The sequence below is a fragment of the Thunnus thynnus genome, chromosome 1, assembly GCF_963924715.1.
Source record: "Thunnus thynnus chromosome 1, fThuThy2.1, whole genome shotgun sequence".
Classification (NCBI taxonomy): domain Eukaryota; kingdom Metazoa; phylum Chordata; class Actinopteri; order Scombriformes; family Scombridae; genus Thunnus; species Thunnus thynnus.
The window spans coordinates 22,645,761-22,668,190 of NC_089517.1; the positions used below are offsets into that span (position 1 = coordinate 22,645,761).

General features: G+C 38.3%; 1 protein-coding gene across 1 annotated transcript in view; it reads right to left on the reverse strand.

Annotated features, from left to right (window-relative positions):
- Positions 1 to 3,144: 3,144 nt before the first annotated feature.
- The window catches only part of spon1a (spondin 1a), a 75,185-nt gene continuing 55,899 nt past the window's right edge, over positions 3,145 to 22,430 (reverse strand). Inside the window, exons 8-16 of the mRNA XM_067591146.1 lie at positions 14,849 to 15,050; positions 12,125 to 12,265; positions 10,793 to 10,868; positions 10,511 to 10,693; positions 6,761 to 6,931; positions 6,450 to 6,623; positions 5,827 to 5,991; positions 4,216 to 4,482; positions 3,145 to 4,114 (exon numbers count right to left, since the gene is read on the reverse strand). Coding sequence (XP_067447247.1) covers positions 3,951 to 4,114; positions 4,216 to 4,482; positions 5,827 to 5,991; positions 6,450 to 6,623; positions 6,761 to 6,931; positions 10,511 to 10,693; positions 10,793 to 10,868; positions 12,125 to 12,265; positions 14,849 to 15,050 — 1,543 coding nt within the window. The 3' untranslated portion in view covers positions 3,145 to 3,950. The remainder of the gene's footprint in view (positions 4,115 to 4,215; positions 4,483 to 5,826; positions 5,992 to 6,449; positions 6,624 to 6,760; positions 6,932 to 10,510; positions 10,694 to 10,792; positions 10,869 to 12,124; positions 12,266 to 14,848; positions 15,051 to 22,430) is intronic.

A 22,430-nucleotide genomic window follows, 5' to 3' on the forward strand; every position in this document is an offset into this window, starting at 1 on the left:
TCTTCCAGTTCAAGATACTCTCTAAAATTAAGTAATTTTATTGATTTCTGATCTATTTGGCTGGATTATTGCAATGCGCATTACTCGAGTATCAGCCAAGGCTCCCTCCACAGTCTCCAATTTGTACAAAACGCTGCTGATCGACTAATTACCAGGACAAAAAGGCATGATCACGTTATCCCTGTGCTTGCCTCCCTGCATGGACTCCCCGTTAGATTTTACATTGATTTTAAAATCTTATTGCTCACTTTTAAGGCTTTAAACAGCCTTTCACCTACATACATCTCTGATTTATTGACATGGTATGTCTCCTCTTGGCCATTAAGATCCACAGATCCCTGCTGGTTACTTCCAGGTCGCGGTTTGTGACTAAGGGTGATAGGGCTTTTGCTATTAGAACTCCCACACTGAGACTCTCTGCCTACTGAACTCAGACACACTAAATCATTAGTTTCTTTTAAATCTCTTCTTAAAACTTTTGTCTTTGTGAAATCTTTTGGAAATGTTTGATATATGTTTTTATTTGTTTGATCTTATTCATTTTATTTACATTTCATTCATTATTGTCTTTACTTTCTTTTTATCTGCCTTGACTGGTTTTATCTCCTTTTTGTAAAGCACTTTGTAACATTGTTGAAAAGTGCTATATAAATAAAGTTGTTTATTATTATTATTATTATTATTATTATTATTATTATTATTATTATTATTATTATTATTATTATTATTATTATTATCATAGCTAGGATTTTTTCTTTTCTTTTTAGTGAAGACGGCATGTCACTTACCTGCTTCAGTTTCAAGGTCCTGGTATTTTTAATGCTAACTCACTGTAACATTGTCATGACTCACTAGGGCACTTGAATAGAACAGATCCGTTGTTAATCTTATTAGTAACACATGTGTTTTTCCCACTATGACAAGTCAAAATTTGACCTGTGAAAAAAGCTTGCTCTTTAACAAACACTCAGAGGGAAAAGATTTAGTTATTATGTAAAAACATGCAAAAACCACAAACTATTTCTTTAAAATTATTCTTTGTAATATTCCTTTTTCATAACTGGTGGTAAACAATTACAGTTGTGGTGTGACTGCTGATTAATTCAGTACAGAAGTCAACCTCTCTTCACAAAAATACTTTGAAGTTGAAAGTAATACCTACCACTTTACCAAATAATCTCAGAGTAGCTACACTCCACAGCCAACGCAAATTTCTTTGACTAGCCCAATATCATATACAGTGTGTCAGTTGGCTTTAAAACCACACAACAGCAATTGTTCTTGTCTGAGCTCTAAGATATACTCCCCAAGAGGGGAGCAGAGGGAGGGCAGGGAAACATAACAATGGAGAAGGTTCTATTTTTATTCTCAGTGATATAAATGGGTTGGACAAAATATTAGAAACACCTCTCAGTGTAGTACAATACAACTGAGCAGCATCACAAACTGCAGCCTCCAAAATCATCAAGTGGAATCAACACCTCTCTAAAAAAGTTGAACAAGAACTGAACATTATAACCTTAAAGTTTGAAGTTAGTTTATATTGTACATCTATTGTACTAGACTGCATTAGTCTAGCCTTGGTGTACCCAATGAACTTGCAACTGATTGTCTGCAAACATGCACACATACACAGAGGGTATGTAACCTGGAAGACACCTGACAGGGGACAACAAATCTGAAACAAATCTCTATTTTGGTTTAAACAGTCTAACTGAAGCTTTTGAAGCCACAAGATTTATTCTACAAGACACATGCTTGACAAACAGAATGTGCTTGTATAAATGTATGCTCATGCTGGCTGTAAATTTTAAACTTGGAAATGTTTATGCCTTAATCATGTTCACATGAACATCTAAAGTCTAGTTACTTTTTCATCATTGTTTCGTATTTTGGTATGCAGAGTGGTCTTCAATGATCATTATCACATATTTGTGATACTTTGTGATTGTGATATGTTACTTTATACATAATAAATTAGAGACTTATAGACTGATGACCCATGGAAGTTGGAGGTTTTATAGATACTGTAAGACCTCTCATGCGTAAAGCAACTGTGCATAGCTTTGACCAATATTGTACCTGAGGCATTTCTGAAATAAGAACAACATGAATCTCACCTCACAAAAATGTCATCCCACAAAAGTAAAACCTACCAAAAAGGTGATGGTTGAGCTGCGTGATGCAACAAGATGCTACATTTTATTAATACTAATGTTTATCAATATGTCCACAGAGGAAACTCATTATAAAATCACACAGAAATAAAACATCTACTTGCATAATTGCATCTTTGAGTTGATTTCCTGTCTGAGTCTGAGTGCTAACAGCCTGCACAGCACTAGACTGGATGAGCTCTAGAGGGGTTACCAACCAGATTACACACAAAGACAAACAAACACATATCCTTTGTCCATTTTTTTTTTTTTTTTACCCATGCACTTCTTGCCACAGTCGTTTTGTTTCCCTCTCCACAGCAATTTCCGTTTTAGCGGGTCAATCACAGTCGTAATAATTCACCCTCCATGTTTCCATCGCCCGTGAAGTGTGTAGGCTTCCCCCATGTGTGGTTGTGTTGGCATGGAAACAGGAATGGCATTGTGTGTATTGAATTTTTCACCCCTGTCCCCAGAGTTTCACATGGAAAGCATGACACCATCCCATCCCCCCACCTATTACACTAGAGGGGGAGGGAGGGCTGATTCTTTCAAGATTTCAGCAGGCACATGCATGTAAAAGCTTACTACACTCCAACCTTCATTTAAAGTGAAAGTACACCCTTTTTATAGAATAGCAAAAGACTTTTGGATGCTCCTCTATTTCTGTGTAGGCCATTGCTCACAATTATTTTGTTGAATTGTCTGTAAATTCTACAGTTTACTGATAAGGTGCCACATAGTAATAGTTTGAATTTATCTTCCATTTATCGTGCTACCTATATATATACATAGTGTAAGGGGGTAGAGCAAGAAGTCAGCTGGTACAGCATGACATTCAAAAAAGCAGACTCTCAAATGACCAGTTTCCTGATAAAAGGCAAAGGATCTAGGCTAGTTGTCGCCATCTAGTGTCAGCAAAAGTAAAAACCATCAACTGCTCACATTACACCCTCTTTCCATATGAATAAAAAGACAGATCCAGGTGACAAGTTGTCACATTTACTTTTATTGTAAAGGTGATATTATTCCAAAATATTAATATGTTAGAGGAACAGAGATAAAGAAAAGGAGGGGAAGACATCTAGAAAACATCTACACAAGACTTTGGTAAGAATCCTGGGACACATTCTTATCAAAAAATTCCACAGCAAAAAAATAACAAAATCTTCTAATAATGCTCAAAATCATATAGATCTCAATCGTGGTGCATCTACATGTACAACAATATAGTCGGGTAAAAAGTCAACTGGGCATTTTGTGTCCTAGAAACAACTGAACTTTAATATGAAGGCATATAAAACACTGGAATGGCTGGGCACCTGTGCTTTAAATTCTGGAATTTAGTGTACTACTTAAGGATATCACAAGATATAACAGGTCTTTATCTTATTCAATCAATTCATATTTCATAATTATATTTTCAAGATATATTATACCACAACAAGTTTACAGTAATCTTGCAAAAGAGCTATATGTGTATCAGAGCTCGCTTGAAAGCACAGAAGAATCAGCTTGGTTTAAATCCAGAGTTTTCCAGAAAGATTTTTACCCTTTCATGACTTGAAGGTGAAGGATAAGTGATGGAAACCTCAGAGATCCATAACCTTCCCTTTAGCCACCAACAGGGCTCTGGATTAAACCAATACAGAATCCAGTATGTGCCATTTCAGCCCCAAACAGAGTGCATTGGATCATTGTGTGACAGTGTGCCATACCCTGCCCTGTTCCCAGCCCCACTGTCATTCCTCACCCTCCCTCCCCTCCACACCACCCCTGCTCCCATACTCCTTCCTAGCAGGGGTGCACATTACAAGCCCTGATCTCCTTCCTGTCCTTGCAGCTGGACAGCTGGGCAGTCTTAAACCTCTGCTTCACTGTCATGAGCCGTTCTTGAATACCTCCACCGCACAGCTTGGTACATTCTGTCCAACTTGACCACGGTCTCATTTTACACCCTAGAAGATTGACATTGAGGGAAAAGGAGAGATAGAGTGTCAGAATCATTTGTGCTGCTCTGTGTGGTCTTTTCATGAATGTTACTAGTAGGGATACCAACCTGGATGCTCGGAGGTGACCTCAGCCCTGCCCTGTTTGCTCCTCCTTTTTTCACGCTGCTCCTTGCGTCGTTTCTTCTCATCACTGTTCCCTTGTCCTCTGTTGCACTTCCTGATCTTACACTTCTTCCTCTGGATGGTTTCAGGACAGGGGTCTCCGCCAAACTGAGGCTCCAGCTTCACCATGCGTGTCCGGATTGTATGACCTTTCCCGCAGGACTTATTACACTCTGACCACTCGCTCCACTCTGACATGACACAGTCTATGGCTGAAGAGACAGAAGTGGACAAAAAGAGAAAGTTGTGACAGAGGAGAAAACTGGAGTGAGAGTGGTAACTGGTGAGATGAGAGGACAAACAAGAAATAAGTTTAAATAAATGTTACAGATATCGAAACGCAACCTTGATTAATCTCACTACACAACGTAGTGTGTGTTAATTACAAAGTGGCACCAGTGAGAGTACTCCTTTGATTGGCTGGGGGCTGTGCTTTTTCTCAGATAACCATATAGCATCCTTATAGTTTTCTTGTTTTTATTTTCAAAAATGTGGCCCATCCCACATGGGATTACAAGACACTGCTATTTTACAAAACATGCATCTTCCGGTAATACATATACAAGGAATATACAGAATATATAACTGATTAGTATATTCATGAAAAACTAGAGCTAATAAGTCCTAAAACAACAACAACATACTGTAGATTTACACATAAATTACAACCCTTCTGGGGGGACACAAAACGTATGAGAAAAAGTGCTTCTTCTGGAGTAGAAAAGTCAATTTTTCCCAGCATTGTCAGATAAAGATGGCAACACATTTCACATTCAAAGAATAAGCCTCTGCATCATGGATTGTTTTTCAATTACCACAGAGCTCTTCATGAAATATCGTTTACATAATCTGACAGAGCAAACAGATTGTGATTATAAACTTTAGCAGATGTTAATATCTATATTTGAGAGTTTAAATCCAGTAACAACATATTGAACAATCTTCTTCTTTTTTTTTTTTTAACTTAAAAACAAACAGTTGGAAAATAAACTTGACTATGTAGTGAAGCCACTGTTTCTTAATTACCTCAAACATATCTTTGGCATTTGTGTACTACATATATGCTGATTCCAATATATCTGTATTAAGCTATATATGGACCTGGATGATTTATTGGCTGGGTTCTAATAAAATTTTGCTCAGGTTGATAATGCATTACAATAGCTTATAGCTCCTACTAACCTTCTGATTTTGATGACATTTTTTATAATTCCTTCCTAATGTTAGACCTCTCATTTAACTAATTTTTCATATCTGTCAAATCATTCGCTGCACTTGACAGGAGTTTTAATTCTAGCTCAAATGTGAGTCCAGTAAACATCTTTTACATCACATAAAAGCCAGGAAGCACCAAATTACTGCAAATTTAGACATAGGCTGTTGATTTCCGTTCTCTGCACTGTATACTGTTAAGTAACTTCCATTAGTAGTGTGTATATCATCATCAAGACGCCAGGTTGCATAACAAAGACGACATTATCATTAATTACCATAAATCACACATGTGCATACATGTTAGTGGGTAGAGGATGTGGATGGGAATGTTAATTACTTACGACATTCTGGTAGCATGCACTTCTCCACCTGTTCTAACTCTTCTGTACACTCTCCCAACTCCACAGGAGACTTGAGCATGCGCTGGCGGGTCCTTAATCCCTTGCCGCATGTCACACTGCAGTCACTCCAGTCAGACCATGGAGTAAGCATGCAGGGGATTGTGTCTACACACAACAGAAATCATTCAGTTACACATAGATACAATATTCAAGTGTGTTTTTAAAAACCAAAATGCATGCACATGTGATATATTCTAAACTAGAGTGAAACTGATCAATCACATTTCTAAAAAGAAAACCTTTATGAATTGTAGCTACAAGCAGGACTACAGCGACCAGACTCAGACATTTCAATTTAGTCATGTAGGGAAGAGGGTTAGATGATTCTAAAGTTTTAGTTTTTGTTCAGAATTTATTGTTTGGGTGTTAAATCTGAAATCTTGATTTAAGTTCAGACAGTTACTACAGAAAAATAATCAGTAAAATTGTCCCATCAGTGCTACTTGCATAGCTATACAGTTAGGCTCCTGTTGGCCCCTTGTTGATTAATGAGGCAGCTTTCACCAGATTTGAAGTGTAGGAGGTGTCAGAATAGTTGTGGTCCTGATAATGCTGCTACTCACGACATTCTGGCATCATGCACTTCTCCACTTCCAGCACCTCTGCTCCACAAATAGAGCCATCTGCAGGACTCATCTTCACCATGCGCTCCCTCTTCTTCATGCCAAGACCACAAGTGGCACTGCAGACATCCCATTCACCCCATTCTGTAACCCAGCAACTGCTGGGAGCTAAGGCTAAGAGGGGAAGACAAGGTAAACCCATAATGCTCCTTACATTAAATGACATTACATTACAGTATAAATCAATACACTTGGCAGGTTGCGTGTCAAAAGAAACATTTGACAAAAGGAAAGGAAAGAGGAGAGCTCACAGCATTCTTCGTTGACCACACAGTTTTCGGTCTCCTCTGTAGGCAGGGTGCAGATTGAGCCATCATCGGGGAACTGCTTAACATAACGCTCCCGAGAACGTGTGCCCATCCCACAAGACACACTGCATGGAGACCAGGTGATCCACTCTGACATCATACAGGTGGATGCATCTAAAGAGTCAAAGGACAAAGAGGTAGATGTCAGCGAGCCCCAAGAGTGGTCAGTGATTTTGGTGACTAATTAACTAATTTTGTATTTGTTGAAATTTTAGCTCAATTTTAGCACTGACTGCATTGTATTCAAACAAATTACACCAAAGACATAAATTGTTCTTGCACAATATAAATGTAGATAACCTTGTTAGTTATTTACAGATTATGGCTCAAGCTTACAATCACATCTAATTGTGTGAGGCAACTGCAACTTGTTTTCCTTAATTGCTGGTTATATGTGAGCCACAAGCAAGACAGCCAGCTGGATCTGGTCAGAGACCTCAGCACACTTCAGTGCATTGTAATATTTCTACACATACCGTAGAGCAGGAATCAAAGAGGTCAAGTGGTGATTCACAAGTGCATTACAGTATGTGAAAGGAACAATCGAAAAGAAAACTTGAAAAGAGAGGCTCTAGTTTTTAGAGTAGAAACTGTCCTTACAATTAACTACACTATCTCAGGAAATACAGCCACTGCTACCTTAGATACAAAGAAACTTGTGCATGCATTGATTACAAGTAAGCTTGATTACTGCAGTATATTGCTCTCAGGTCTCCCTAAAATTACTATAAATCCATCACAGCTTGTACATGATGCGGAAAATTTTGTTGTAGCGCTTGCATAGGCCTCCAGTTAGTCACAGGATAGGCTATATTACCTGTCTATTAATCTATTCATGGGCCTGATATGACTATGCTGCTGATATGCTCCTTGATAGGTCGCTAGTAAAGTGTTCAGATTGGTTTCTCTACTGCTCACTGTACAAGAAAGTGAGAGACAGAAAAGACCGACAGTGAAGCTGCCTTTGGGACCAGTCTCCATCTGGATCTAAGGACAGCAAATCAAGCTTTTAAGTGATTGCTAAAAAAAAACTCACCTGCTTTAATTATTAATCTTTTCTTTTTTAACAATATATGTGTATGTATTTTTATTTTAACTGTTTTATCTCTCAGGAACTTTTTCTAATTGTGATTTTCTCTCAGTGTAAATTACTTTCTTATATTAAAGGTGCTATGAAAATATTAATAATGATGATAAAAATCTGGATCATAGTAGTGTGTATTTGATACAGCTCATGAGTTTGTTTTTTTTCCTTGAGCTGATCATGAGCATTATTATTTTTTTTATTTCTGCTTAGATGTCTTATACAGTCTTTTAATCATCAAACTGTATCTTTTACCATCATTGAACCAACACACATATCTACAAGAAGACAGGAATGTTGTTGATGTAGGCTCATTAAAATGTTCAGCTTCCGCTTCACAAAACAACAGATCTCTTTTCTTGTCCCCATAAATTTGTAGTCATTTGTTGTCAAAAGGATGACACGGACAGAAGACAGGACAAAGAAAAAGTCTTAGATGTAGTCTACTTTCATTCATGCCTGTTATTTTAGATTAGTGAACACATGCACCTCTAATGGATGTCATTGTCAGCTCTGCATCACTTTTCTGCTTGTAAGAGGTACAAAAGTAAGTAGCTGCCAGATGTTATAATATTAATCAGACATGTATTCACAGTAGCCTGAGGCAATCATCCATATACAGTATGAAATATGTATATAGTATAGGTAATGACATGATTACAACAGAATCAACAAAATCAGGAATAGAAGGTAAAATGACCTGGTCATGCAAGAGGCTGCTCTTGTTAACAAGCATATGTTAACAAATAAGACCAGGGCTCATATATTGTCATGATATGCATGCTTTATATCCAGGGGTAGAAATTAAATATTTTATTTCCAAGCCCATTATAGTACTGTAGATAATGTAATATTTAAGTTAATGGACCATGCTCTGAAACCACATTTCATTATCACTAGTTGAGTAGATGAAATATAATGTTAAAGATAGATAGCAAAGTAGCATCTTTCAAATCTTCATTATAATTTAAAAAAGTCCACTGATAGCCAATAGTAACAGCTGAAAATACTTGAATATTAAAAGGTTGAAGAACTGAGATGATACATATACCTTGAGATTGTGATGGCCATTAAATAATAGTCATGTTGTCCCCTTCTTGTCTCTACCCCCTAAATGTTTCTGTCAATCTCTACTGTGAGCTGTCAAATAAGGATAAAAATAACTAATCTGAAAAGTAAATATGAGTAAAGATTGAGTTTGAATCTTGTAAGTGATACATATTGTCCACTAACATCTCAGCTTTAGTATGGAGGCAAAGTTGCAGTTGGCTGTGTACTCCAGCTCACTGGATTTAGAATCGAGTGATTGTGAGGTCAAAATGCTAATTTTCATCTTTAATTGCAGGGTGTTTACATCCACATCAGAAGAACCATAGAGGAATTACGGCCCCTTTTTATACATAGCCACTCATAATACCAAATGTTATTTTCGTGCCATTCATGTGTGTGGGCAGTCAGCCAGGTTAAACCAGAGACTGACATCAGTGGGCATGCTTACAGTCACCCACAGTGGGAAGCAGGAGACACTTTCTCAGCATATTTTATTGGAGTAAATGGGCCGTAAGGTTGGCCAGAGGATGAATACATCGACTATCTGTGATATGATAAATCTACGGTCAGTATAATTTTTTGGCAGATTTAAATCACATTGTTTATTTCACTCTCCTCACTCTTATTTTATCATGGTGTTTTTGATTCTATTTCACTTTAATGTGCCTGATTTTAATTAATGGAAGCAAGGTAAGATTTTCTATAAATAAAGTGTATTATTATTATATTTTTAGTGTTTTAATATTTCTGCGTAATCAGCATTCAAGGTGTAAAACATGACACCAATAATTAACCTCTTAAAGAACAATCTGTCTGCTATAAAACTGGCAATAAAGGGCTTCACTCACTAATAGAAAAATGTATCTTACAATAAACCATAATGAGTAGCCATGTTTGGATTCATCATAAAATCATTTAATCATCTATATTAAACAGAACAGTAAATCTAAACTGAATCAGTTCTTGTCATGGACATGTTGGCCAATGGGAAAGTGTGACCTGATGGTGGTGCTAAGCAAAAGGTCAGGCCATCAGAGTCACAATGTTTTATTAGTAATTAGATTATACCAAATAATAAGACATCCTGATGTCTGTAGGGTAAAATGAATTTTAAGGAGACAAGAACATACATAATGAGTAAAGATGACAGTAAAAAGAAAATAAACCTTGAACCAGCCCACAAAATTACCTGAGTGAATTTCTCTTAACATCTTACAAAATATTCAGTGGCCTCATGCAATTTAACTTGACATTATATAAAAATTAAAACCCTGCCATATAAACAAAGTGCTCTCCTTCACCGCTCTTCTCTCTAACTTAATTGCTGCTGTAGAGCGGTACCTTGCGTATTTACAATGGCCTTACACCATTTAAGTCTAGTTTTAAAACATACAGAGATCAAATATGATCATAATCTGGTTTAAAGGCATCTGAACCTTTAGAGAACTCAAAATGAATTCCAATGTCTGTTGGACCTCAAGACTGGAATCATGTGTGGGCTCCTCTCCAGTATAAATTTTACTACAAAATTACATTATCATCTTTTGATATATACTTACCCTCATCACTGCATCCAGGTCCCATGCAAGGCTCAAAATCCTGTGTGTGAGGGCAGGGGACACTAAGGTCCAACTGGGCCTTTAACATCCTCTGCCTCATCCGCTTGCCCTTTTCACAAGTGGCTGAGCTGCAGGCAGACCATGGAGACCAGTTGGAATAGATGCATGTCTCCGGAGTATCATCTGCAGGATGGAAAAGGATACTATAAAAGCCATCCACTGTTACCTATGATTTTAATCTTGTGTAAAGGAGAGGGAGGGAAATGAGAGCAGGATCCAGACCTTCCTCTTTCTCCTCCTGGGCAATGTCTGCTACAATGTCATCCACATTGTCTGGCACAATGTTACACTGTTCACCCTGTGGATACACATACACACTATGATATTGCGACAATACATGTTAGTGTTCTTTTACTATGGTTTTCTGTTTGACTTCGCCTAAGTCCTTCTCTTTGCTTCTGATAGCTATCAGAAAGAATGAGAGCAGGTGACTGGAAGGTCATCTTAAGCCTGCAGCTTACAAATTCTCTCAACTGTGGCAGACACACAGAACACAAGGAGAAGACTACTGAATATATGTCCACACATTCTGACCTGTGTGTGTTGTTTGCATCTAGAGCAAGTTAAATGATGATAAATGGATAGTGGCAAGAGTAAAGAAATCAAGCTGAAAATCTTCTAAAATCCCCACAGCTGCCTCTAGATGCCACTGAAGGACTGCTAACCTTTTATCCCTTTCTGCTTTGCTGCCTGAGTTTCCAAGGGAATATTTTTCACCTCCCCTTAAATCATAAGTAGGGAAGTTTCTGTGGCATAGAGAGTGAATTTCAATACTTACCATAAATGTTTTATTTAGCTTGTTCTTTCTGTTTTATGTGAATTGATTAGCTTAAGTGTTTGTTTTAGGAGTTGGATTGTAACACATTATGCAGTGGTATTATGCGATTTACCATTGTAGATATGTGTTGACTTTGACACTGGTGATTGGTCAAAATATTGTCCTTATATAGTGCCTCAGATATTACTTTCGACTGATTCAAGTAGGGTAAAATATTGGTAATTTAGCGACGACTTGAAATTTATCTTTGAAGTTATTTCATATACTTGAAAATGAACTGAACACATTACTTCATAACACTAATAGTGACTGACATTTGATAGCATAAATCACATTTTTTTGTTCAATTTGGGGAGATGAATGCAGTACATCCCAGTAGTAGATTATTATTATTACAGTCATTCACCTTATGCCTTTTATACTTTGTCTACAAGGGCCATGGACTTGCATAAAACACCTTTCTAATTGCAGACCTATAGACAGCTGATCAACTGCTTCATTGATGGACAGTATTGATGTACCTGCTGCTAAGCAGAGATAAAGACAAAGGAAAGGTCTCTCTCTCCCATGTCAAGGGATCTATATTTAACAATGATGGCGTGCAATATGTTAAAGGAAGCCAGTGTTGATTTGATGTAAATCTAATTTGGCTTTATTAATGTAGGATAGAATCAACGAGTGACAACTAAGAGCAGACAAGAGTACACCAAGCTATAAATATAACAAGCATATGTGTGTTTTTGCACAGAGAACTGATGATATGAGAACAGACAGACCTTTCTAGCAATACGTTCCACCACAACCCTGGCCACAGGAGTGATGGCGCCCCCTTCAGGATCATAGAAAGGACTCTGTGGATGGTCCAGACTGGTCAGGGGACGGATTTTTTCCTGGGGCATAGTGGGCTTGTTTGGAGACTAAAAGAAGCACACAGAAAGACAGAGGAAGAACATGGGCCACGAAGCTGTGGTTCTTGGGATTTCAAAAATAACACACTGTCAGGATTTGTACAATGACAAAGTACAATGAGCACAAAGTCACTCAAAGTTACACTAAGGACAAGTCACAAAGTCAGAGAGCAGCTGTGGAGGAACACTTTATTGTAGATTATATATGAGAGATGCTCTTATTAGTCAACAGTAAAGGTCTGCCAGCATGGGGTTGATAGAAGCACCAGCGCCAGAGGCAGTCTGGAGGCAGAGGACCTGCTCATCCTTTACCCCCCACTGAGGCCACCAAGAAAAAAAACAGGGAAAGAGCAGAAGTGTTTGTGTTTGTGAGAGAGAGGGAGATAGGGAGAGGGGTAATGAGTGGCCACTAATTAAAAGATACAGGAAAAGTAATGGGACAAAGGATGCATCTCATTACTCTGTTTCAGACCTGTGCCTTTAACAATTTTGTAACAGGGAGCCAAAGTCCCACCCCACTTCTAGAATTGCCTCTGTTGCACATTATTCTTGGTTGAGAGTGTCTGTCATTGATCTTTCTATACAGCTGAAACGTGATACTAGTAGGTTCTGTCCATATTCTCAGCCAAATGGAAAGTAACATTTAAGCAACTTGTCAACTCTGCAAAGATATAGCAATATTTATTTTGTGGGCATTTTAACAAGTACACCTTTCTTGTGATTTTATCGAAAATTCACATTTTTGGGGAAACTGAGCATTAGAATGGATACCTGATATTCAGATTAGTGTATACTATGCAAAGTCTGTACTTTCATTTTTACAAAAAGGTTTTATAGATGTTTCCCTGTTTCCTGCTTTTCTTGTTATTAATATAGATGGCAAACTGAGGCTGTATGCTTGCTAAAAACATGAAAAAACAGAATCAGTAATTGCTGTCAGTCTCCTAACACAGGACATGTTGTAGTCAGTCTAGTCATAGTAGTCAGTGTTAAACAGAGCCCAAACTTGACTGAATATTTCTGAGTTTCCCTTACATAGTCTGATTTCGTCCGTGTGAGCTCACACTCACACTCAGTGAGTGTATTTCTGACTAAGCCTACTTTCAGGGACGCATTTCAGACTAAAGCCCAGTTAATTGGGGAAACGAGGAAAAAGCAGATTTTCAGGTCAGTGGTTAAGGTTAGGGTAAGGGGTTAGGGTTAGGCAACCAGTAGTTATGGTTAGGGTTAGGGTAAGTGTCCAGGAAATTAATGTAAGTCTATGTAATGTCCCCAAAGGTGACCTAAGAAAACGTGTGTGTGTGCGTGGGTGCCTGACAGGATGAGAGAGAAAGTGAGAGAGGAAGAAGAGGAGGAAGAGTGAAATTATTCCTGAAGCTGGCCAAGACAAGCAAGAGAGCCCAGTTCAGTGGGTTCATCTGTGAGTTCTGAGGGATCAGCCAAAGGTTTCACACACGTAGCCATAGTAAGAATTTGGTCAAACAAGCACACACACAGCCTAATCTATTAGTGCTGACTGGAGACACTGAGCACGCAGCAGACAGCACCTCGGGATGAGGGCGGGAGGGGAAGACGTTCAAGGCTGTTAAGGGAGAATTGGATGGGTGATGACACTTGAATTGTTGCAGACTGGCAGTATGTGAAGAGGTGAGAAAGGGAATGATTGTGAATGTGAGCAGACAGGCAGATGAAAAGGAAGAGGTTGGCATAATGACAAGGTCACAGTGCGAGTATGAAGGGTAGACTCAGCTGGTGATGAGAGTGAGGAGGAAGGTTATCCAGGGGTCAAAGGTGGAGAGAATAACAGTTTGAAAAAAGGCTGTGATTGCTATGGGACTTTAGGGTTGTAACATGAGTTGAGACACACATTCATTACATGAGGGACATTGCTGTTTTTGTTGCACAGCAAGTAGTCTCAACAAAAAAAAATGATATAGTCTTCAGTTGACAGAATGTTACAGAGTTTGTTTTCAAGTATTTTAATATAAAAATAATGAAATTTAATCTTGGCAACCACAGAGGGAAACAATACAGTATCAAAATTTACTGGTGTAGGCCTATCTGATCTATTTGACTTATGTGATGAGATTAGAGTAGGTAGATAGCATCAACCTCTAATTTATGTTACATGTTGTTAGTAGGGTATAGCCTTACACCATGTTATCGCCCATTCAAAATACAGAACACCAACGTTGCCAGGAAGCAGACTCAGTGGTAACTTCTCGCTGTCTGAAAGCACCTTAAGAGCTGGCATTTTCTATCTGATATTTTGAGAACTGCTTTCTAGAGAAGCTCCCACCCAATGACTCTAATGCTACAGTTTTCAAAATAATATATTGTGAAGAAAAAATTGAAAAAAAGTGTTGAAAAGTGTTCCTAGTTTAAAAGTATTCTTTACAGTTACCTAACAGTTACCTACCTAAAATCACTAACTTTTTTGAAAAGATAAATCAGCCACAGCAGCTCTACATATCGCATACATTTCACTACTTAACAGAGTGTAGTTCTGCATGTTAGAGAGTGAAAGCTGGGATGATATAATGCTTTAATAAACTAATGATGAAAATGTAATATCAGGATGTTCTCACTGACCTCATATGTCACCCCACTGTCAGTGCCTGCATCCCAGGGGATAAGGTCCTGGACCACCCTCTGAGCCCAGCCACACTCCTTAGTGCACAAGTCCTCAGCAGACAGACCCACATTCCAATCTGGACTGGGCCCCAACATGGTCAGGAAGGACATAAGGTGACGGGTGCGGTCCACTGAGAATTCAGCTGAAGGCGCAGCTCGCCTGAGGAGGAGAGTGAGAGTTAGTTAAGCTTTATATATTCTGGATATCTCATTGGGGTCAAGATCTCTTTTGTAAGAGAGACCTCAGAAAAAAATACATCTACAAAAGACCACAACAAGACAGATAATTCACACAAAACAATCAGCTGAAAAATATCAGCTGGTAAAACTTTAAAGTACTGAAGAGGAATGAGCATTTCTAACTTTCATTCCAGCAGTAAAGTGTATAGTCCACCCCAGTTCAGCTGAGTTTGTATGACTTTTCAAGCCAAGCTGTCCTGTGATTTGGTGTCATGTTTATTAGCTCTGACCTCAAATAAGGATGTTAAATATCTAACCAACTTAGATAGCAAGGCCTCATAAATCACAACGCAGGTGTGCCGGTGCTTCTAGATGTCAGTGATGACCATCTGACCTTTTCATATAACTCACAGTGGTGAGCGTGATAGCCATCTTGTGTAATGAATCGAATGGCACAGTGGTAGATAGCGTCCAGTGGTTTAAGGGTAGTGCCAGCATAAGCATACAAGATATCTTCATAATCCAGTGCACAGTATGGTAGATTGTTTAATGATTTTTTTTTTCTGTTTGTTTCTGAAAGGAGAAACCAGCTCTGTTTTTGAGTAAGTTGTGTCTGTGTGACTCAAAACAGTTTGTAAGCGTGAGTAAGGGAGAGAAAGAAAGATGTTAGCTGTGTCCCCATTAAGGAGTGGGATGCCCCGAAGGATGTGGCTCGAGGTCTGCCTCTCAGAGGACCTAAAGGCCAGGCTTACTGTAACCTCCTCCACGCCAAATGAAATGTCGTGCCTCATGAAAAGTCATAAATTTGTCACCAGGAAGTTGCCCTCAAAGGACAGACAAAATGTAAATACAAGAGGAAACCTAGGACAAGTTTCTGATACCCACGTTCACAAGTTATGACATTTGACTGGCAGTGTGCCAGGTTAACAGTTAATATTTCCATGTAACAAATTTTGCAATTATTACCTGTAATTAAGCTCCTATTGAGGCTGATATCAGAACAGCTGATAGAATAGTCGGCTAGTGGATAGTGGATAAGGCTTATGTCATCAACCCAACAGTCTAGTACAAACCTTTAGGGCTGCAGCGAAGCATTATTTACATTATCATTTAATCTGTCGATTATTTTCTCAACAAATTAAATGATTTGTTTGGTCCATAAAATGTTAAAATTCCTTCCTTTGTCCAACCAACAATCCAAAAGCTGAAGATAACCAGCTTAAAAGAATTGTAGAAGACTCAGAAAATCAGCAAATATTCATATTTGAGAAGCTGTGATTTTGTGTGTTTGACACTTTTGCTTAAAAAACCCTTAATCAATTATAAAAATTGTTGCCAATTAACTTTCTGTTGATCAACTAATTGATTAATCAAGTAATTGTTTCAGAGAGTGCACCTATGTCAAAAGCTAGTGGGAGCTGTAAACCATGTTGCAGCTTTTTGCGGATCAATGGAAAGCAGAGAGAAGAAAAGTAACATGGTGAAACGGATGCTACACTAGAAAAGAAGCATGCTTGGAAGTGGGGCAGAACTTTGGCTCTCCTTTAGACACAGAGAAAGGGAAACAGCTTGCAGTGCCTGCAATTTATAGTGAAAGTCAAGTATTTAGGTGACACATTTCTTGTCTCACATCGCCAGACCACACTGCACTTTCTCTTCCAGCACAGGAGAAAAACATGTCTGGCCATCTGTCTTGACCAATGATTGACATCTAAACTAATTACAAGGATTTTCCCAGCCAATACAAGATTAATTAGGAGTGGAGATCCTTGTTGTAACAAGGATCTCTCCACTCCTCATTAATTAGCCAGTGATTCCTTTTCACCTGTCTTCATGCCCATACTGTATAAATCCAATTGACTTCAGTCAACTCAGTCCTGCCCTTGCTCACTCTGCTAATGATAGCCTCTCAGGATGTGAAATAGCCCTTTCCCCCTGGGAACACACAACTTCAGTAGTCTCTCCTGGACCTTTGCTCAGTGATTGCTGGAGGTCTGACGTTTATCTCACACAACCACCTGGGCTCTACCAAAAGTGTAACTGACGGAAAAGGAAAGACAGAGCTGGCTGGTAGCAAATGAGGAAGGGATTAATCACCCCGGATAACCTCTGTGAAATAATGTTGTTATTCCAAAATGTTTCCTTTTATTAATGTGTGCAGGTGTATTTTGGAGTGGAACTAATGATTTCACTTACATTCTCACTCACTTACATTTGACTGTTCTGTAACAGACTCAAAAAGAGTATTCTCTGATTTGCCACCTTGATGATTGAGGTTTGGTTAATTTTAGGCAACAAAAACTACTTGGTAAAGGAGAAATATTGCCTTCATGGTTAAAAATTACTACATCTGAAATTTGATTTGATTGGATGAGCATCTTAGGTGTAGGCTTTCCAGCTTCAACTTGAAATAACACCTCCCACTGGTGCAGCACCCTTCTGTAGCTAGTGATACAATTGTAACTGCACCACACCTTTTACTATTTCATGGTCAGTAAATTAAGTGTGGAGTAATCATGTCATCCGCTGAAATTATTTAAATGGTCTAGTAGGAAAAAATAACTAAAAACTAAATAGATTTTATTGAAAAGTGGAACATTTACTCTCCTGCCAATAGATTTGCATCAGCAGTGCTTGCGTGAGTCGAAGCTCAGTCAGATAATCAATACATTATTGTAACATTAGACAATCCCAGCATAATGTTTAACATGTTACTACTATTAAAATACATTGTTGCACAGTAGCTAGTGGAACTGAGACTCTCTACACTAAATACCACAAAAAATACCACATTAATTCATATAAACACTAATCCATGTACACTGTAAACACACAAAAACCACTATCAAAAAGTGGTTCTGAGTGTGACAGAAATAAAGGCGGAAGTTCATTTGCAGTTATCTTTTTGCGTCATCAAAAACTCTATTTCATACCATTGACAAGCAGCTTATTTTTAGCTGCTAATCAAATGTAACCTGCGGAACACCAAAGTAGTCTGGTTATTAAGGAGATGCCTGACAAGAGAATGTGGGCGCGGGGAGACAACAAGGAGCCAGCTGAGTATCATGAAGGTACTGCAGCTGTCATGCATGCAATCATTTTAAACCAGTATGAAGTGGGACTAATGAAGAGAACTTTTGTGAGAAAACTAAAGGTGGAGGATACTGTAGTGAATAGTATGATGTCATAGAGAATGGGAGGATATAGTGCAACAAAGAGAGTCGTAGGTAGTTTTTCCATCAGAATATGTGTGAAGACTTGAGAATGATTTATTTTATCATGCTCTAAGGGAAAATATATTGAGTAATTGGTGTGAAGATAATTTTCTGTCTGAATCTTGTCTGTGTGTGAGTCACCGGGTGTGTGTTTGAATGAGATTGAGAAAGGATGTCATGTTCTTTCATCTTAACAAGTGTGTTTGAATTGTGAGTTTGTACAGTATAAGAATGAGCAGAGTGTTGTGTGGAAGTCTTTCAGATGGGATTTTTAATGGGAAGTCTTTTAAATGTGAATAACTTACTCAAGGTGCCAAAACACCAGTTGGCACCTTGTGTAAGTTAAGTAGCACTTCACAAACAAAAAAAAGCAGTATTTCACAAACATGGACTGTGTCTAAAGTAGTGAAAGTCTGTGTCAGTGGTAGGGGTGGGAATTGAGAACCGGTGCCAGTTGAGAACGAGTTCCAAACTGTCCGATCCATCGCAATCGTATGCCTCCGAGCTTATCAATTCCTTTTCTCGATGCTAGCATGTCTTTCTGACAGTTGCGCATTACAGAACAATGATGTCAAACTCATGTGTCTACGCTGCTAGAAACTTGCAACAATAAGAAGTCATGGCAGAGAGGAAGAAATGGTCCAAAGTGTGGCTTCATTTCACAAAAAAAGATCACAAAAGTGCTAGTTGAAATGTCTGTAAAATAATAATTTCAAGTAGGGGCGGAAACACCAGCAATATACTGAAACATCTTTCAATGCAACATGGGCTTAAATTCCAAGAATGCCATTTATTTGATACTTTACACACAAGTGCAACTGCTTCCCAACCGAGTAGCACGTCCATTACCAAGGGTTAATATCCTATCTTATACAGAAATAGTGATGACACTGAAAACCTGTGTAGGCCTACTTTTTTTCCACACAGAAAATTGATGAGGAATCAATAAGGGAATCGATAAAGAATCAGACCGATAAACAGAATCAATAATAGCATTGGTATCAAAAAATCTTATCAATTCCCATCCCTAGTCAGTGGCGGCAGTGATATCTCATATGGATGCTATGGCAGCTGGACTGGCATTATCTGTGCCTATCAGCTAACTCAGTGCCCACTGATATGTGTCTCTGTCCTTCTCCGTGTAGGTGGTCAGCGACATAACTGTAATTTAAATGTCTGTAAATTAAAGTTCTGAATAAAATTTCCATCCCTTTCTTCACACACCACTACACTGTGGACAAGTAGAGTTCATTTGAATGAAAAGGGTATTTTCATGTAGAAAAAATGTTTCTTTGTTAGCTCCTTTCGCTAAAGTGCCGGTGTGACTGCAGTCAACATCGCTATTTTGAGTTTATGTGGGGAAAGACAGGAACAATGAGGGTCTCTGTGTCATGGACTCTGTTTCTGTGTTTTGAATGTGCTCTGAGTTACAAATTGTTTTGATAACCACATTAGCCATTTTCTATCTCTTTGTGTAGTGCTTGAGCTTGGTATTGCTTTTCCCTTGAGTCCAGGGCTCTTGTTTTCTTTAGTTTTATCTCTGCCTTGCTTTGGTTTTATTCTTGACAGTTTGTAACCTTGTGTTTCTCAAGTGTTGCTGTAGTCCTGCTCAGGCTGTTTACCCCTGCACACCTGTTCAGCGTTTTGTCTCGTTAGCCTTGCCCTGTTTGTTGCCTGCCACACCCTTGTTGTCTTCATTGTTAACCAATCCTTGTATTTCCCTCCTTTTCCAGTGCCTGCCACATTCCAACTGTGTCTCGTTCTGCTCTGTTTGTTCTGCTCTGCTCTGCGTTGTTCAGTTTTACTCTATTCAGTTCAGTTTAGCTCTGCCTGCACTCAAGCCTAAATAAAGAATTTATTCTTTAGCCTTTCTCTGCCTACGATTTTCTGCATTTGGCTCCACCTGCTCCGCTCCATTTAACACTCAGACACCTATGTGGTCAGAAAGCCACGATGGATTTTGGCATTTAATGGTTGCCTCAACTCTTTTTGAGATCAGTGACTTTTAAGAGTACAGATTGAGTCATTTGTCTGGACTGTAAGAGATCAGATGGAAAATATTAAGAGCTACACTTTAAAATTCTGAAAACAAAGTGTTTTTCTGCTCAGTATTTGTTTTCATTCTATTTTACTATTTTATTAGGTTGTTTTTTAATTGTTTAATTACTGATTTAAATTTCTAATAAGGTTTTCTATTCTATTGAAATTTTATTTATTTACCCAAAACCATGTGACCTTGCCTAGGGCCTGTCTAGTATACTTTCTTTTCTCAAAGAGAAATTCTTACCGTACCCAAGTTTATTTCCTTTTTCTTATTATGTAATTGGTCTCAGGAGAGCCACTGCCATAAAGATACTGCCGTAATATGTGTGATAATGGATGTCATATCTACAGCCTCATTCTTTTCTCATCTCCCTCTTCTACTCTCCTTCCACATATCTGCTGCTTTACCCTTTGTTCCAGTAATCATCTTGCTCTTTATAACCAAATGAAATTGAATGCTTGGTTTAAGAGGAGGCACTCTATTTAACGGAATGATGATGCAGTACACATACTGCTTCTTAACCACATACTTAACCTAAAGCAGAAAGACTACTGATGTAATTAAACCCCAGTCTCCTCAAAAGATTAATTTAATGACTTCCTTGTTCTTTATGTCGGCTGCTTTCCTTTCTCTCCGCTTCTTTCTCTTCCCGTCTCTCATCCTCATATGAGTGTTGGAAGCCTTAACTGACAATAACCCTTAAAAAGATACTTCCTGTTGTTAAATTAAAGCAAAATTCTCTCTTTATACAGACATACAGTATATACCTGAAAAAGCACAAACATAGAGACATTTATATTGTATTACTGATATGCAACACACAAACATGTACAAGTACACAAATCAAATTACAAAACATGCTGACATAAATATGCATTTTTCATGCAGTGCATATATAAAGCTAATAAACTCTTGAAAGACTCTTTTAAGGCTTAACAAGGTGTATTTTCCAGTTGTTTGAGTAAAACGTATACTGAACACTTTCTTTACTCTACTTCCATGGTGAGGACACTTCCATATAGTTAGCAACAAAAACGTCCTTTCCTTTTCTTTCTCCTAACCCATACTGTTGATCTGACACTCATGCATTTGCTATGCACAATTGCTGTGTTTAACAATTAATTGGCTGCTTATACAGCACAGAGTAAGCCAAAGTAATTAGTCCTAGTGGATATCATTGCTCCTATTCCTGGCTATGCTCTTCCCTTTGGAGACTAAACTCGTGGCCCTCACAGAGGCCCTTTGGTTGAGGAAAGAACACTGCACAGGCCTTTACCACCGAAGTTCTTCTGTGCAAGCTGAGCCAACAAGCTTCTTGTTTTTCTCATGAATAAGAGATTAAATGGCTCATATGAATTTAGGAGTAAATGAGCATGCACAGTGTGAGCATGTGATAGCTGGCAGTTTCAGGGCACCTTTGAGCTGGGTTTTCACTGATCAGCCAGCTTTGGGTCCAACTTAAGAAGCTAACTTAAGCCTCAAAAACGTACTACCTATTATTTATTCCTATTAGGTGGTCCTACCATTGGCTGAGTTTTAGCCCACTGACAACAAATTTCAGATGTTTTATAAAACTGTTGACCATTTTCAAGAGCCATAATATTTTTATATTGATTTTCTACCTTGCAGCATGTGTTGTATGAAAATCAACTTGCAGAGATTTGAAAACTGCTTAAGATAGATAATCTATCAAAGCAGAAACATCTACTAACAAGGATGCTGAATGTTTTCGGTGTCCTACATTTACTAAAACCTGAAATTCATATCACATCAAACACAACTATCAAATTAAAATAGCGATGCACCTATATATCTAGTACATGTTTTTGTAAGTGATTTATGAATTTTGTTGCAGACGATGATGGTCTGAAGATTTGACTGTGAAATTTATTGAAGTTTCTTCCTCATTCTTGGATTTTTTCTGTTGTTAGGGTTTGGAAATGCAGGACTCTGAGCTTTTACAGTATGAACCTGTGGTGTCTTGTCCTGGGCATAGTTATGTGTATGACACAGTAATAAAAATGTCATTCATTCATCCACATATACTACTGATCCATTGCAAACCCATCAGATTCACTAAGGGGAACCTCAAAACTTCAAC